The sequence below is a fragment of the Oncorhynchus mykiss genome, chromosome 17 (assembly GCF_013265735.2).
Source record: "Oncorhynchus mykiss isolate Arlee chromosome 17, USDA_OmykA_1.1, whole genome shotgun sequence".
Lineage (NCBI taxonomy): Eukaryota > Metazoa > Chordata > Actinopteri > Salmoniformes > Salmonidae > Oncorhynchus > Oncorhynchus mykiss.
In genome coordinates this window covers 85,785,074-85,801,620 of record NC_048581.1, presented here as the reverse complement: position 1 = coordinate 85,801,620, position 16,547 = coordinate 85,785,074, and the positions used below count along the sequence as shown (strand labels likewise).

At 49.5% G+C, this 16,547-nt stretch overlaps 1 protein-coding gene across 6 annotated transcripts in view; it reads right to left on the bottom strand.

Moving 5' to 3' along the window:
- Nucleotides 1-16,547, bottom strand: part of LOC110493284 (R3H domain-containing protein 2) — a 91,197-nt gene that overhangs the window by 20,118 nt on the left and 54,532 nt on the right. For 3 of the 6 annotated variants that reach the window (XM_036950838.1, XM_036950840.1, XM_036950839.1), the window contains exons 10-17: nucleotides 16,268-16,363; nucleotides 14,060-14,091; nucleotides 13,217-13,270; nucleotides 5,241-5,476; nucleotides 4,652-4,836; nucleotides 3,713-3,805; nucleotides 2,986-3,291; nucleotides 222-417 (exon numbers count right to left, since the gene is read on the bottom strand). In XM_036950838.1, the coding sequence (XP_036806733.1) occupies nucleotides 222-417; nucleotides 2,986-3,291; nucleotides 3,713-3,805; nucleotides 4,652-4,836; nucleotides 5,241-5,476; nucleotides 13,217-13,270; nucleotides 14,060-14,091; nucleotides 16,268-16,363 (1,198 nt within the window). The remainder of the gene's footprint in view (nucleotides 1-221; nucleotides 418-2,985; nucleotides 3,292-3,712; nucleotides 3,806-4,651; nucleotides 4,837-5,240; nucleotides 5,477-13,216; nucleotides 13,271-14,059; nucleotides 14,092-16,267; nucleotides 16,364-16,547) is intronic. The other 3 variants (XM_036950842.1, XM_036950844.1, XM_036950843.1) reach the window with 2 other exon arrangements.

Below are 16,547 nucleotides of genomic sequence, written 5' to 3'. Positions count from 1 at the left end.
TGGGGTATTGTGATGTCATTATGGGGTAGTGTGTGTAGATTGCTGAGGAAATTGTTTAATTTAATACATTTTAGAATAAGGCTGTAACGTAACAAAATGTGGAAAAATGTCAAGGGGTCTGAGTACTGTATATTTTTGTTCAGTATAAAACTGTACAGCACTTTAAAAACACAGAAAGACTAATCTTGAATTGAGAAAGATGGTACTGTAGTGGTACTGACCAGACTGCTGTGTGGGCTGAGCCATGGGCTGGGGCATGGGCTGAGCAGGGTAGGACACCTGGTGAGACATGGGTCCAGGCCGGTACTGCTGCCCTGTGCTGGGGTACTGTTGCCCTGTGCTGGGGTACTGTTGCCCTGTGCTGGGGTACTGCTGCCCTGTGCTGGGGTACTGCTGCCCAGGGGGGTAATAAGATATCTGGAGGAGCAGAGGGAGGGAGAAATACAGTCAGTTCATAAGTAGTACAATAAGAAACCTTCCAACCAAATTAATAAAAGGTCGCAAACTAGAAATCAACTCTTAGAGGTTGATGGAAGTTCAAAGGTAGCATTTATATTCATTATGGATCCCCATTAGTTCCTGCCAAGGCAGCAGCTACTCTTCCTGGGGTTTATTATGGATCCCCATTGGTTCCTGCCAAGGCAGCAGCTACTCTTCCTGGGGTTTATTATGGATCCCCATTAGTTCCTGCCAAGGCAGCAGCTACTCTTCCTGGGCTTTATTATGGATCCCCATTAGTTCCTGCCAAGGCAGCAGCTACTCTTCCTGGGGTTTATTATGGATCCCCATTAGTTTCTGCCAAGGCAGCAGCTACTCTTCCTGGGGTTCATTATGGATCCCCATTAGTTCCTGCCAAGGCAGCAGCTACTCTTCCTGGGGTTTATTATGGATCCCCATTAGTTCCTGCCAAGGCAGCAGCTACTCTTCCTGGGGTTTATTATGGATCCCCATTAGTTCCTGCCAAGGCAGCAGCTACTCTTCCTGGGGTTTATTATGGATCCCCATTAGTTCCTGCCAAGGCAGCAGCTACTCTTCCTGGGGTTTATTTTCCATCTGAGTTTAGCTCAGAGAGAGAGAGACAGGTCTGTATGAGGTGAGCCCTGCTGCCTTATAGCTAGTGGCTATCCCAAAGGACATGATACATACAGGGAACAGTAAAGCAACACTGCTCTAGTCTAGGGATATCTCCCTCTGTCAAGATCCATACACTGTAGGCTATGGCTATTCTCTTAAATGTGAACGCAATGCCACTAGCTACCTCACAGAGCAGTGAACGCACTGCCACGAGCTACCTCACAGAGCGGTGAACACACTGCCACTAGCTACCTCACAGAGCGGTGAACGCACTGCCACTAGCTACCTCACAGAGCAGTAAACACATTGCCACTAGCTACCTCACAGAGCGGTGAACGCACTGCCACTTGCTACCTCACAGAGCGGTGAACGCACTGCCACTAGCTACCTCACAGAGCGGTGAACGCACTGCCACTAGCTACCTCACTGAGCGGTGAACACACTGCCACTACCTCACAGAGCGGTGAACACACTGCCACTAGCTACCTCACAGAGCGGTGAACACACTGCCACTACCTCACAGAGCGGTGAACGCACTGCCACTAGCTACCTCACAGAGCGGTGAACGCACTGCCACTAGCTACCTCACAGAGCGGTGAACGCACTGCCACTAGCTACCTCACTGAGCGGTGAACACACTGCCACTACCTCACAGAGCGGTGAACGCACTGCCACTAGAACACACTGCCACTACCTCACAGAGCGGTGAACGCACTGCCACTAGCTACCTCACAGAGCGGTGAACACACTGCCATTACCTCACAGAGCGGTGAACACACTGCCACTACCTCACAGAGCGGTGAACACACTGCCACTAGCTACCTCACAGAGCGGTGAACACACTGCCACTACCTCACAAAGCGGTGAACGCACTGCCACTAGCTACCTCACAGAGCGGTGAACGCACTGCCACTAGCTACCTCACAGAGCGGTGAACGCACTGCCACTAGCTACCTCACAGAGCGGTGAACACACTGCCACTACCTCACAGAGCGGTGAACACACTGCCACTAGCTACCTCACAGAGCGGTGAACACACTGCCACTACCTCACAGAGCGGTGAACACACTGCCACTAGCTACCTCACAGAGCGGTGAACACACTGCCACTAGCTACCTCACAGAGCGGTGAACACACTGCCACTACCTCACAGAGCGGTGAACACACTGCCACTAGCTACCTCACAGAGCGGTGAACACACTGCCACTAGCTACCTCACAGAGCGGTGAACGCACTGCCACTAGCTACCTCACAGAGCGGTGAACACACTGCCACTAGCTACCTCACAGAGCGGTGAACGCACTGCCACTAGCTCCCTCACAGAGCGGTGAACACACTGCCACTAGCTACCTCACAGAGCGGTGAACACACTGCCACTACCTCACAGAGCCAGCAAGAGACAGCAGTGGAGCTATGTGCCAAACTCCTACTTGCCCCCTAAAGCTCCTTTTGTGGGAACTATCCCCCCAGGGTGTAGGGTCAACGCCGGAGGTTTCCGCCTCCAGGATTTAAATGAATATTTTTTTGGGATTCAAGCAGTTTGTTACTGGGCTGCGGGTCGGTGACGAGGAGAGAGAAAGAGAGCGAGATAGAGAGAGAGAAGACGTCACAGCCAGTGACACAGTACTCTGAGTGGGATTAGAGATACTGTCACACCGCCGCCAACTGTGTGAACCCCGCAGCGATTTCACAGCAATCGAAACTCTCTCACATTTATTGGTAAAGTTTGTGAAACAACGTTTTTTTTGGGGCCAAATGTTCCTGGGCTGTAAATGTACCTTCAGTCTAACACGTGACGACAAAGGAAGAAAGGAAACTTTAAATCCAAATTCTACTTCTTAATTGATTCAGACCGAGTATAAAGCATTTTGGGACAACCGTTGATGATTGATTGCGAAGCCAGTATCATACCTGTTGAGGGGGAGACGGCTGCATGTACCCCTGCGGCGGTGTGGGCTGCATGATGGTCTGGGAGGGAGGGGGTGGAGGAGGAGGAGGAGCAGGATGATGATGGAGGTGTCTGGTGTTAGGCTGGTAGCCAGACTGAGGGGACAGGGGCTGGGCCGTGGTGGTCATGATATAGCCCGTCTGGGGTGGAGGGTGTTGGGTGAGGACAGTGGGCCCCTGGGTCTGGTACATGGCGGGGGGCTCCGGGGCCTCGCTGGAACTCTGTCGACTCAGAGTCATCTGGCTGAAGTGGGGAGACAGCTCCTCACCCTGAGGGGGAGAAATGGTTATTACAAACAGTTACTGGTGGGTTCGACACAGTAACCAATAAACTGATTGTAGGTTAAACTGGATATGATGCTATCATTTGAAGATATTTGTCCCTAAAAATGAAATCTTTCTATCTTCTGCACAGCATAATGACTACCAGAAGCTGTTAGTAGTGAAGATGTAGGTGTGAATATAGAGTTGTGATGATGATTGTCATATTGCCACTTCAGTCCAATAGGGACTAACAAGACCGGGAGAGAAAGCCAAGATATGGAAGGTTTGGTACCATATTGTATAGTTGTTATATTTACTGTATATAGAGAGAGAAGGTATGAAGGTTACTAGTAACATGTACAGCTTGGAGGGAGGAGAGACTGGGCTCAGTAACAGTACATTATAAAGATATGGATGGTAGTACTACCATGTACTGCTGGGGGGAAGAGACAGGCAGGAGGACCTGGGGACAGGAGGAGGAGTAGGACACAGGTTGAGAGGGCTGCAGACACCCCACCGGCTAACAGAGGGAGAGATGGAGGGAGAGAATGAGGGAGAATGGATGGAGAGGGAGAGATGAAGGGAGGGGGAGAGATGGAGGGAGAGATGGAGGGAGGGGGAGAAATTATAGAGGGGGAGAAATGATGGAGGGAGGGGGAGAAATGATAGGAGAAGGAGAGATGGAGGGAGAGGGAGAGAGGGAGAGATGGAGGGAGAGATGGAGGGAGGGGAGAGATGGAGGGAGAGGAGAGATGGAGGGAGAGGAGAGATGGAGGGAGAGGAGAGATGGAGGGAGAGGAGAGATGGAGGGAGGGGAGAGATGGGGGCAGGGGAGAGATGGGGGGAGGGGAGAGATGGAGGGAGGGGAGAGATGGAGGTAGAGGAGAGATGGAGGGAGGGGAGAGATGGAGGGAGGGGAGAGATGGAGGGAGGGGAGAGATGGAGGGAGGGGAGAGATGGAGGGAGGGGAGAGAGATGACGGGAGGGGGGAGAGATGACGGGAGGGGGAGAGATGACGGGAGGGGGGAGAGATGACGGGAGGGGGGAGAGATGGCGGGAGGGGGAGAGATGGAGGGAGGGAGGAGAGATGGAGGGAGGGAGGGGGGAGAGATGGAGGAAGGGAGGGGGGAGAGATGGAGGGAGGGAGGGGGGGAGAGATGGAGGGAGGGAGGAGAGATGGAGGGAGGGAGGGGGGAGAGATGGAGGGAGGGGGAGCAGGGAGAGATGGAGGGAGGGGGGAGCAGGAGGAGATGCAGACAGATGTTAGGTTAGGAAAAAAGCAGGAACATTTTCATGTCTTTTCATTTTTCTAAGCTGAAACTGTATTTAAATAAAAAAGGATTCATGACATGAGCTTCTCTCTCACCTGAGTCATGAGGTTATGGTTGTAGTTGCCCATGGGGTGTTGCTGTGGGGTGGGCAGTAGGGCGGTCTGGGGGGGTTGGGTCTGGACCTGGGAGGGGCAGGGCAGCAGACTGCGACCCCCGGGGCAGGGGCCAGGCTGGGGGACTGGGGGCTGGGGACACATGTCTGGACTCACCAGTGGGAGTCCTATAACACAACAAGACAACACAAGAGTCAAGACAAAGTCAAAATACAGAAACAGTACGTTTTGTTCCTCAACATATCTGCACTCTTGTCTGTACTCTCTTCGGGTTCTTTCCCCTTTTGATTTGTTTTCAAAACGATGAAGGGGCTTGAAAAGGATTGCCGTCTGTTTCCACCTGACCTGTTCTGTGTCAGTGACCTCTAAAGCCACTAGAGTGCTTAAACACTTCTAGGTTGCAACACTTCCCGTGTGTTGCCATTTCAATTGAATTAAGTATTTTCACATTGAGAAATTCAATTACTAGAATGAACTGCCCAGAGCACAATGGTCACAACATTTTAATTTCCAACTACAGGAGGCATTTTTCATTATACAATCCCCATTGGGATGTCTATCTGGTACATACCAGTGCGTGAGCCCCTGCAGCTGCCCTGAGAGCTCTTGTTGCTGCCCAGACTATCTCCTCTGGTCAGAATGGAGATGCCGGAGAAGCTGGAAGCCTTGGTGACCGGGGGCCGTAGGGTCCTGTTTGAACTATCAGAGTCTGTGCTGCTCCAGGGCCTTGGCTCCAGGCACTTCATATCACTGTCAGTGCTGCTCTGACGACTGCTGGACGCACAGCTGGAGCTCTCAAGGTTACCCCTGTGCAGGGGAGGAGGGGAGAGGGGAGGGTGAGGGAAACAGGTGAGGAGGGGGTAGGGGAGGAGGGGAGAGTGAGGGAAACAGGTGAGGAAGGGAGAGGGAGGGAAACAGGTGAGGAGGGGAGAGGGAGGGAAACAGGTGAGGAGGGGAGAGGGAGGGAAACAGGGGAGGAGGGGAGAGGGAGGGAAACAGGGGAAGATGAGGAAGAGGTGGAAACAGCAGGGAAGAGGGTGATGGCGTGTTAGGGAGAGAAAGAAAGAACAACAGAGGTGGAGAGAGAGAGAGGGAGGGAGAGAGATAGAGAGGAACAGAGGTAGAGAGAGGAACAGAGGTAGAGAGAGAGAGAGAGAGGAACAGAGGTAGAGAGAGAGAGAGAGAGAGAGGTAGAGAGAGAGAGGTAGAGAGAGAGAGAGAGAGAGAGAGAGAGGTAGAGAGAGAGAGAGAGAGCGAGAGAGAGAGAGAGAGAGACACAGAGAGAGGAACAGAGAGACAGAGAGAGAGAGAGAGAGAGGAACAGAGAGACACAGAGAGAGAGGAACACAGAGAGAGAGAGAGGAAAAGAGGTGGAGAGAGAGAGAGAGACAGAGAGACACAGAGAGACAGGAACAGAGGGGTGGGGAGAGAGAGAGAGAGACAGAGAGACACATAGAGAGAGGAACAGAGAGGTGGAGAGAGAGAGAGACACAGAGACAGAGAGAGGAACAGAGAGGTGGAAACAGAGAGACAGAGAGAGGAACAGAGAGAGGAACATAGAAGTGGAGACAGAGAGACAGAGAGAGGAACAGAGAGGTGGAGACAGAGAGACAGAGAGAGGAACAGAGAGAGGAACAGAGAAGTGGAGACAGAGAGACAGAGAGAGGAACAGAGAAGTGGAGACAGAGAAGTGGAGACAGAGAAGTGGAGACGGAGGGTGATCAGGTTAAGAACAACACCTTGACATGTGAGGAGAACATGGGGCATTCAACAAACCAAAACACAAAGATGTTGGCTGACCGGTAAATAAATCAACCAGAACATTGGGCAATCAACCGAACCACACCCCTGTAGTGTACAGGACATTCACCAAACTGCCACCCACATCACAGAGAAACACACATGCAGATCGCTGATGTTTCATCCAATCAACACCGAGGTGAAAAAGAAGACAGGAGTACATTGAAGAAAGTACAGATCCTGACTGAGTGACAAGGCAACAACAGGTCCATTCTGGAAATAAAACACAGCCTTAAAAGAGGTTTTCCTTTACAATGGGACACCAGGAGTAACATGCTAACCACACCGCGCGCACAGTAAAATACATGGACACATACATGTTATTCAGATCATAGCAACCACACTGGTCGCGAGCGTCAACGAGCGTCTGCACTGCCAGGCTCTAAAATAGAACTTGGGGCAATTTGTGATGCATGATGCGCTGCAAGTCCCGCCTCTCCCATCTCCTCATTGGTTGTTAGGAGCATATAAACACGTGGGTGATTGAAAGACGAACTGAGGTCCACACTCCAGTCCAGTTGGTGGTGGTAATGCACCTTAAAGTTGTTTGTCAACCGCCATATAAAGTCCAAACAAGAAGAAGTAGCCTGAAGGAGGAGAGATTACTAGAAAAACAAACTTGGTTTAACATTTTATCTGTGGATTAATTGTCGGAGTAGAGGACCTTGTGCATTTCAGGTAAAATAACAACCCAATGTTTATATTCCAGGACAAATTAGCGAAAAACAGCAAGCTAGCGAAATAGGACAAATTAGCTAGCAACACCAAGCTAGCTAGCTAAATTGCCATAAATGGTTCACGCTTTTCGACCTGTCCCCAAAATGAATATAGTTGGTTCAGAGTTTATTTTGACATTTCAACCTGCATGTCCAGATAGCGTTTGGTGTGGGAGGACAAAAATCAATATGCGCTAGAGGTCTGGTCAGAATGCAACACGTACTACACAGAGTACACGCACACGCAGAGTACACACACACACACACACAGAGTACACACACACGCAGAGTACACGCAGAGTACACACACACAGAGTACACACAGAGACACAGAGTACACACACACGCAGATTACACGCAGAGTACACACACACACACAGAGACACAGAGTACACACATAGAGTACACACACAGAGTACACACACACACAGAGACACAGAGTACACACATAGAGTACACACAGAGTACACACACACGCAGAGTACACACACACAGAGACACAGAGTACACACACACACACACACACAGAGACACAGAGAACACACACACAGAGTACACACACAGAGTACACAAACACACACACATCCCCTATTCACTATGGAGTCACACACATCCCCCCCCTCATACCGTCACTATGGAGTCACACACATTCCCCCCCTCATACCGTCACTATGGAGTCACACACAGCTTTCTTCACATAGAGCGACAGCAGCAGTAGGCTGAGCGACAGCAGCAGTAGGCTGAGCGACAGCAGCAGTAGGCTGAGCGACTGCAGCAGTAGGCTGAGCGACAGTAGCAGTAGGCTGAGCGACAGTAGCAGTAGGCTGAGCGACTGCAGCAGTAGGCTGAGCGACAGTAGCAGTAGGCTGAGCGACAGTAGCAGTAGGCTGAGCGACTGCAGCAGTAGGCTGAGCGACAGTAGCAGTAGGCTGAGCGACAGTAGCAGTAGGCTGAGCGACAGCAGCAGTAGGCTGAGCGACAGTAGCAGTAGGCTGAGCGACAGCAGCAGTAGGCTGAGCGACAGCAGCAGTAGGCTGAGCGACAGCAGCAGTAGGCTGAGCGACTGCAGCAGTAGGCTGAGCGACAGTAGCAGTAGGCTGAGCGACAGTAGCAGTAGGCTGAGCGACAGTAGCAGTAGGCTGAGCGACAGCAGCAGTAGGCTGAGCGACAGCAGCAGTAGGCTGAGCGACAGCAGCAGTAGGCTGAGCGACTGCAGCAGTAGGCTGAGCGACTGCAGCAGTAGGCTGAGCGACAGTAGCAGTAGGCTGAGCAGTAGGCTGGGCGACAGCAGCAGTAGGCTGAGCGACAGCAGCAGTAGGCTGAGCGACAGCTGCAGTAGCACCGTTATTAGAATGTCACTAGCAGCGACCAGGAGGCTATCAACTTCCCATTACCTCCAAAACTACAGCTTTGTCGCTCACTGTCACCATGTTTATATCCTACTTTTCGTTTGTTCTAACGTCATCAAATATGGATGATATGGCATTGCACTGAACAAAAAGTCTGGCAAATGCAGGTTTGTGAGGGCAATGTGGTGACAGACTTATGACTTAAAATGCTGACAACAAATGCTTGGATTTCTGACTAAACAAGGGAACATACAACTCAAGTGAACTACAGTGGAGTGCTCTGACTGCAGAATACCCTAGTTACCTATTTGATGGGAATAACCATGCCCTAATAACAAGCTACACCACTTAAAGACAACACAGGTACGCAAAATAACCAGGTCAGCTAAACGTGTCTGTTCTAGATATTCAGAGAAATGACTGAGGTAGCCTAGGACAGAAGATTGAAAAAGAACCAAAACAAAAGCCAGGGAATATCCTTATAATATCAGATATAAGGAGACAAAAAGGTAGAAATGTGTAAATCTGTTTGAACGTAGCAGTTGGTGATAAATATTTCAGAGAAACAGTAATTAATGGATGAGCTATTTTAGGCGTTCTCCCTGCCTCTTTCTCTCCCAGTCTCTCGTTTTTTCTCTTACTGCCCCTCTCTCCCTGCCTTCTTCCTGCCTCTCTCCCTGCCTTCTTCCTGCCTCTCTCCCTGCCTTCTTCCTGCCTCTCTCCCTGCCTTCTTCCTGCCTCTCTCCCTGCCTTCTTCCTGCCCCTCTCCCCGCCTCTCTCCTGCCTTCTTCCTGCCCCTCTCCCCGCCTCTCTCCTGCCTTCTTCCTGCCCCTCTCCCCGCCTCTCTCCCTGCCCCTCTCCCCGCCTCTCTCCCTGCCCCTCTCCCCACCTCTCTTCCTGCCCCTCTCCCCACCTCTCTTCCTGCCCCTCTCCCCGCCTCTCTCCCTGCCCCTCTCCCCGCCTCTCTCCCTGCCCCTCTCCCCACCTCTCTCCCTGCCTCCTTCCTATTCATCTGTCCCGCCTCCCTGCCTCCCAGCTTCCACCGCCTATTTTAAGGAAAGAAAGGTAGGGTGGTAGCTCGCTCACACTGTGAAGACAAAGATGAGCGAGAGCGAGATCCTGCTTTTAAAATCACAACATTCTTTCTCTCCTGTTTCAAAACACAACACTCTCTCCACCCAACACAGGGGAAGATGTTCTGTCACATTCATTTTCCCTAAAATGTTGCACTTTGGATTTCATTAGCGTTTCCCCCCTACAAAATACAATTATGTAAATAATACCTATATGTTTCTACTGTATATGTGACATGGTAAACATTGTCAAGAGGAGAGGAGAATACTGAATTACCTATGAATCATCATCTCCACACACACAATGTAGGATATGCACTAAGACAACACAAGCGAAAAAGGCACAGTAGTCTCAATTCAGTGATTATGCAATCGCTCGTCTGCTGAACTATTGGCACTGAAACCCCCCCCCCCCCCCCCAAACCCCTCTTTTCAACGTTACTGAGGTCAGTCGGCTAATGACATTTCAGTTTCTACGTGTCACAGCTGTGGTACAAACAGAATCACTGATCACAACCAACACAAAGATCTGATGATGAATGAATTAAATGTTATTTTTGAGTCAAATTACCAAATTGGCAACCCGTCCCTTATGGGATTAATTGACAGAAACACAAATTACAATAATTCACTGTGGTAATGATAATGTGATAGTAGTGTTACTGCATCTCTCTTTAGGACAGAGTAGCAGCAGATCCATCTTCAGGATACCACAGACAGTAGTAGTAGATCTATCCTCAGGACACCACAGACAGTAGTAGATCTATCCTCAGGACACCACAGACAGTAGTAGTAGTAGATCTATCCTCAGGACACCACAGACAGTAGTAGTAGATCTATCCTCAGGACACCACAGACAGTAGTAGTAGATCTATCCTCAGGACACCACAGACAGTTGTAGTAGATCTATCCTCAGGACACAACAGACAGTAGTAGTAGATCTATCCTTAGGACACCACAGACAGTAGTAGTAGTAGATCTATCCTTAGGACACCACAGACAGTAGTAGTAGTAGATCTATCCTCAGGACACCACAGACAGTAGTAGTAGTAGATCTATCCTCAGGACACCACAGACAGTAGTAGTAGATCTATCCTCAGGACACCACAGACAGTAGTAGTAGATCTATCCTCAGGACACCACAGACAGTAGTAGTAGATCTATCCTCAGGACACCACAGACAGTAGTAGTAGTAGATCTATCCTCAGGACACCACAGACAGTAGTAGTAGTAGTAGATCTATCCTCAGGACACCACAGACAGTAGTAGTAGTAGATCTATCCTCAGGACACCACAGACAGTAGTAGTAGTAGATCTATCCTCAGGACACCACAGACAGTAGTAGTAGATCTATCCTCAGGACACCACAGACAGTAGTAGTAGATCTATCCTCAGGACACCACAGACAGTAGTAGTAGATCTATCCTGAGGACACCACAGACAGTAGTAGTAGTAGATCTATCCTCAGGACACCACAGACAGTAGTAGTAGATCTATCCTCAGGACACCACAGACAGTAGTAGTAGATCTATCTTCAGGACACCACAGACAGTAGTAGTAGTAGATCTATCCTCAGGACACCACAGACAGTAGTAGTAGTAGATCTATCCTCAGGACACCACAGACAGTAGTAGTAGATCTATCCTCAGGACACCACAGACAGTAGTAGTAGTAGATCTATCCTCAGGACACCACAGACAGTAGTAGTAGATCTATCCTCAGGACACCACAGACAGTAGTAGTAGATCTATCCTCAGGACACCACAGACAGTAGTAGTAGTAGATCTATCCTCAGGACACAACAGACAGTAGTAGTAGATCTATCCTCAGGACACCACATACAGTAGTAGTAGATCTATCCTCAGGACACCACAGACAGTTGTAGTAGATCTATCCTCAGGACACCACAGACAGTAGTAGTAGATCTATCCTCAGGACACCACAGACAGTAGTAGTAGTAGATCTATCCTCAGGACACCACAGACAGTAGTAGTAGATCTATCCTGAGGACACCACAGACAGTAGTAGTAGTAGATCTATCCTCAGGACACCACAGACAGTAGTAGTAGATCTATCCTCAGGACACCACAGACAGTAGTAGTAGATCTATCCTCAGGACACCACAGACAGTAGTAGTAGTAGATCTATCCTCAGGACACAACAGACAGTAGTAGTAGATCTATCCTCAGGACACCACATACAGTAGTAGTAGATCTATCCTCAGGACACCACAGACAGTTGTAGTAGATCTATCCTCAGGACACCACAGACAGTAGTAGTAGATCTATCCTCAGGACACCACAGACAGTAGTAGTAGTAGATCTATCCTCAGGACACCACAGACAGTAGTAGTAGATCTATCCTGAGGACACCACAGACAGTAGTAGTAGTAGATCTATCCTCAGGACACCACAGACAGTAGTAGTAGATCTATCCTCAGGACACCACAGACAGTAGTAGTAGATCTATCTTCACGACACCACAGACAGTAGTAGTAGATCTATCCTCAGGACACCACAGACAGTAGTAGTAGATCTATCCTGAGGACACCACAGACAGTAGTAGTAGTAGATCTATCCTCAGGACACCACAGACAGTAGTAGTAGATCTATCCTCAGGACACCACAGACAGTAGTAGTAGATCTATCCTCAGGACACCACATACAGTAGTAGTAGATCTATCCTCAGGACACCACAGACAGTAGTAGTAGATCTATCCTCAGGACACCACAGACAGTAGTAGTAGATCTATCCTCAGGACACCACAGACAGTAGTAGTAGATCTATCCTCAGGACACCACAGACAGTAGTAGTAGTAGATCTATCCTCAGGACACCACAGACAGTAGTAGTAGATCTATCCTCACGACACCACAGACAGTAGTAGTAGATCTATCCTCAGGACACCACAGACAGTAGTAGTAGATCTATCCTCAGGACACCACAGACAGTAGTAGTAGTAGATCTATCCTCAGGACACCACAGACAGTAGTAGTAGATCTATCCTCAGGACACCACAGACAGTAGTAGTAGTAGATCTATCCTCAGGACACCACAGACAGTAGTAGTAGTAGTAGATCTATCCTCAGGACACCACAGACAGTAGTAGTAGTAGATCTATCCTCAGGACACCACAGACAGTAGTAGTAGATCTATCCTCAGGACACCACAGACAGTAGTAGTAGTAGATCTATCCTCAAGACACCACAGACAGTAGTAGAGACAACTACTGTTCAAGTAGTAGAGCAAAGATGAAGAGGGAGATAGAAAACCAGATCAACAGAAACAGAGATCATGGAGGATGTAGCAATGATGACAGAGGGATAATAAGTAGTACCCAGTCCCCCCCCCCAAAAAAAACAAAGCAGCCATGCCAACCCACGCCAGCCCATGAGCCAACCCACGCCAAGCAGCAACACCAACATTCAGTGGCTAAGGTCTGAAATGGCAACCTAACCACCCTAAACGCACTAAGTAGGGAATAAGGTGCCATCTCTGGACTCATCCAATCAGTCAGTCATATCAAATCACAACTAGACAGGGGGGTAGAACGGCATGGCAACACAATCACAGACTGCTAGAGTCACACGTCACGCGGATGTGTCAGTACCTAAAGATCTGCCTCCTCTTTTGAGAGGTAGAGGAGTAGCCTTCAGGGGAAAGTCTGTTGGGGGACAGTGGAGGGAGAGATAGGAGAGCCGGGGTTACTGGGTGGGTATAGGAGAAGGGGCCATGTAGGTTTTGGAACAGCCATTCTCAATTCATTCCCTACCTCTCCCCTTGGCCCTTACCCTTCAATGATCTGTAAATATGGAAGTAATATGGTGAACATTTTACCACTGTTTAAACCTGTCCAGACCTTCAGACACGCCAACACTGAGGAGGAAAGGGCAAAGGGGAGGGATAGGGAGCGACCATTTGTAACAGTGTTGCACTGTATCCAAACCCCAGCCCAGAAAAGAGCATGCACACAGAGCAGAAATGTTGACAGTAAAAACAAATATTTTTAAAAACAGTCTCTCAAACACATCGGTTTAATAATTATCGCTATCAGAAAGGGAGAGGGGTTGAAAGATGTACTTTTGTTGTGCTTTGGACTACATGTGGAAAACTATTGTCAGTTCAACCCAACATTCAAACTTAGCAAACCCAAACCCTGCTGCTTGAAACTGATGCTATATTGTCAGAATTATTAGATCTCTTCAAAAACATCTCAATATCATTTGGTGGTGTAATTTTACGGTGCCTGGGGGGTGGGGGGTGGGGGGGGGGTTGGAACAGGGTTTTAGGGGGCTTTGCTGTGACCAGGCCGCCCCGACTGCCTCTCCTACACACCTAAGGGACTATACTGGCTGGAGACTAACCCCGTACTCTAAGGGGTCCCCTTCACAAGTACACACATTCACCGCTCCACTGTGATGCATACCGTTACTGGGAGCTACTGTGAACTTACCGGTTGTCGTTGGAGTATCCATTTTGAGAGGACTGAAAAGGAAAGAGACACCTGTAAATTACCAATAGCTGTAGCTTGTTGATCCCAGAAATATGTTTATTTAATAGCTTTCATTTGACCAAGTAGGTTATTGAGAACATATTGTTATTATCCCCCAAAAAGTTAACCAAGGTTCACTCATGACCTCCAAGAATATGGACGTAACTTATTTACTCTGCCCACCTTACTCTATTCCACCATTACGTTATTAAAATGAATTTATTTACTCTGCCTTCTTACTCTATTCCAACATTACGTTATTAAAATGAACTTCTGGTTAAAACAGTGCTTAATAGAACACAGTGGGAAACAAGTTAAGTACAACTGTCCATCCCCATCCCCAACTATCCATCCCCAACTATCCATCCTCATCCCCAAATGTCCATCCCCAACTGTCCATCCCCAACTATCCATCCTCATCCCCAACTATCCATCCTCATCCCCAACTGTCCATCCCCAACTGTCCATCCCCATCCAACTCCATCCCCATCTATCCATCTCCAACTGTCCATCCCCATCCCCATCTATCCATCCCCAACTATCCACCCTCATCCCCAACTGTCCATCCCCATCCCCAACTATCCATCCTCATCCCCAACTATCAATCCTCATCCCCAACTGTCCATCCCCAACTATCCATCCTCATCCCCAACTATCCATCCCCAACTATCCATCCTCATCCCCAAATGTCCATCCCCAACTGTCCATCCCCAACTATCCATCCTCATCCCCAACTATCCATCCTCATCCCCAACTGTCCATCCCCAACTGTCCATCCCCAACTGTCCATCCCCATCCAACTGTCCATCTCCAACTGTCCATCCCCAACTATCCCCCCTCATCCCCAACTGTCCATCCCCATCCCCAACTATCCATCCTCATCCCCAACTATCCATCCTCATCCCCAACTGTCCATCCCCAACTATCCATCCTCATCCCCAACTGTCCATCCCCATCCCCAACTGTCCATCCCTATCCCCAACTATCCATCCCCATCCCCAACTATCCATCCCCAACTATCCATCCCCATCCCCAACTGTCCATCCCCATCCCCAACTGTCCATCCCCATCCCCAACTGTCCATCCCCATCCCCAACTGTCCATCCCCAACTGTCCATCCCTATCCCCAACTATCCATCCCCAACTATCATCCCCATCCCCAACTATCCATCCCCAACTATCCATCCCCATCCCCAACTGTCCATCCCCAACTGTCCATCCCCATCCACAACTGTCCATCCCCATCCCCAACTGTCCATCCCCATCCCCAACTGTCCATCCCTATCCCCAACTATCCATCCCCATCCCCAACTATCCATCCCCAACTATCCATCCCCATCCCCAACTGTCCATCCCCAACTGTCCATCCCCATCCCCAACTGTCCATCCCCAACTGTCCATCCCCAACTATCCATCCCCATCTGTCCATCCCCAACTGTCCATCCCCATCCCCAACTGTTCATCCCCATCCCCAACTGTCCATCCCCATCCCCAACTGTCCATCCCCAACTGCCCATCCCCAACTATCCATCCCCATCTACCCATCCCCAACTGTCCATCCCCAACTGTCCATCCCCAACTACCCATCCCCAACTATCCATCCCCAACTATCCATCCCCAACTATCCATCCCCAACTATCCATCCCCAACTATCCATCCCCAACTATCCATCCCCAACTATCCATCCCCATCCCCAACTATCCATCCCCATCCCCAACTATCCATCCCCATCCCCAACTATCCATCCCCAACTATCCATCCCCAACTATCTATCCCCATCCTCACTGTTGAGCCCGACCAGAGTTGCCCTGAGACATTTATTTAACTGGGCAAGTCAGATAAAAACAAATTCTTATTTACAATGACGGCCTACCCCGGCCAAACCCTCCCCTAAACCGGAAGACGCTAGGCCAAATTGTGTGCCGCCCTATGGGACTCCCGATCACGGCCGGTTGTGATACAGCCCGGGATCGAACCAGGGTGTCTGTAGCGCCGCCTCTAGCACTGAGATGTAGTACCTTTGACTGCTGAGCCAATCGGGAGCCAGATCCGCTGAACTTGGGTCAGTTATGTGCGTTACCCCATAACGATGCTTAATGTCACGATTTGGTGAGGGTAAACTGATCCTAGTTCGGTGCCTAAGAGCATCTCCTATCCTCCACCACTTACTTCTCGGGAAAAGATCCGGTCTCGTACTCTCTGATACTCCTCCTCCCTCTCCTCTATGGATTTGCTGCGCCGCCCGTCCGACAGCGGCACGCGGATCTGCGATTGGACAAGAAGAAGAAGGGGTGTGATCAGTAAACATCATTGGACAAGAAGTGGTATTCACCGAATACTATTCAGAGCATCTTCTCAGGAAGAATACGTGTAATTTAAAATATTGTGAGAGAGATTTATATACTCAGATAATCGTCAACAGGATATATTACATTCAGCCTTCTCATAT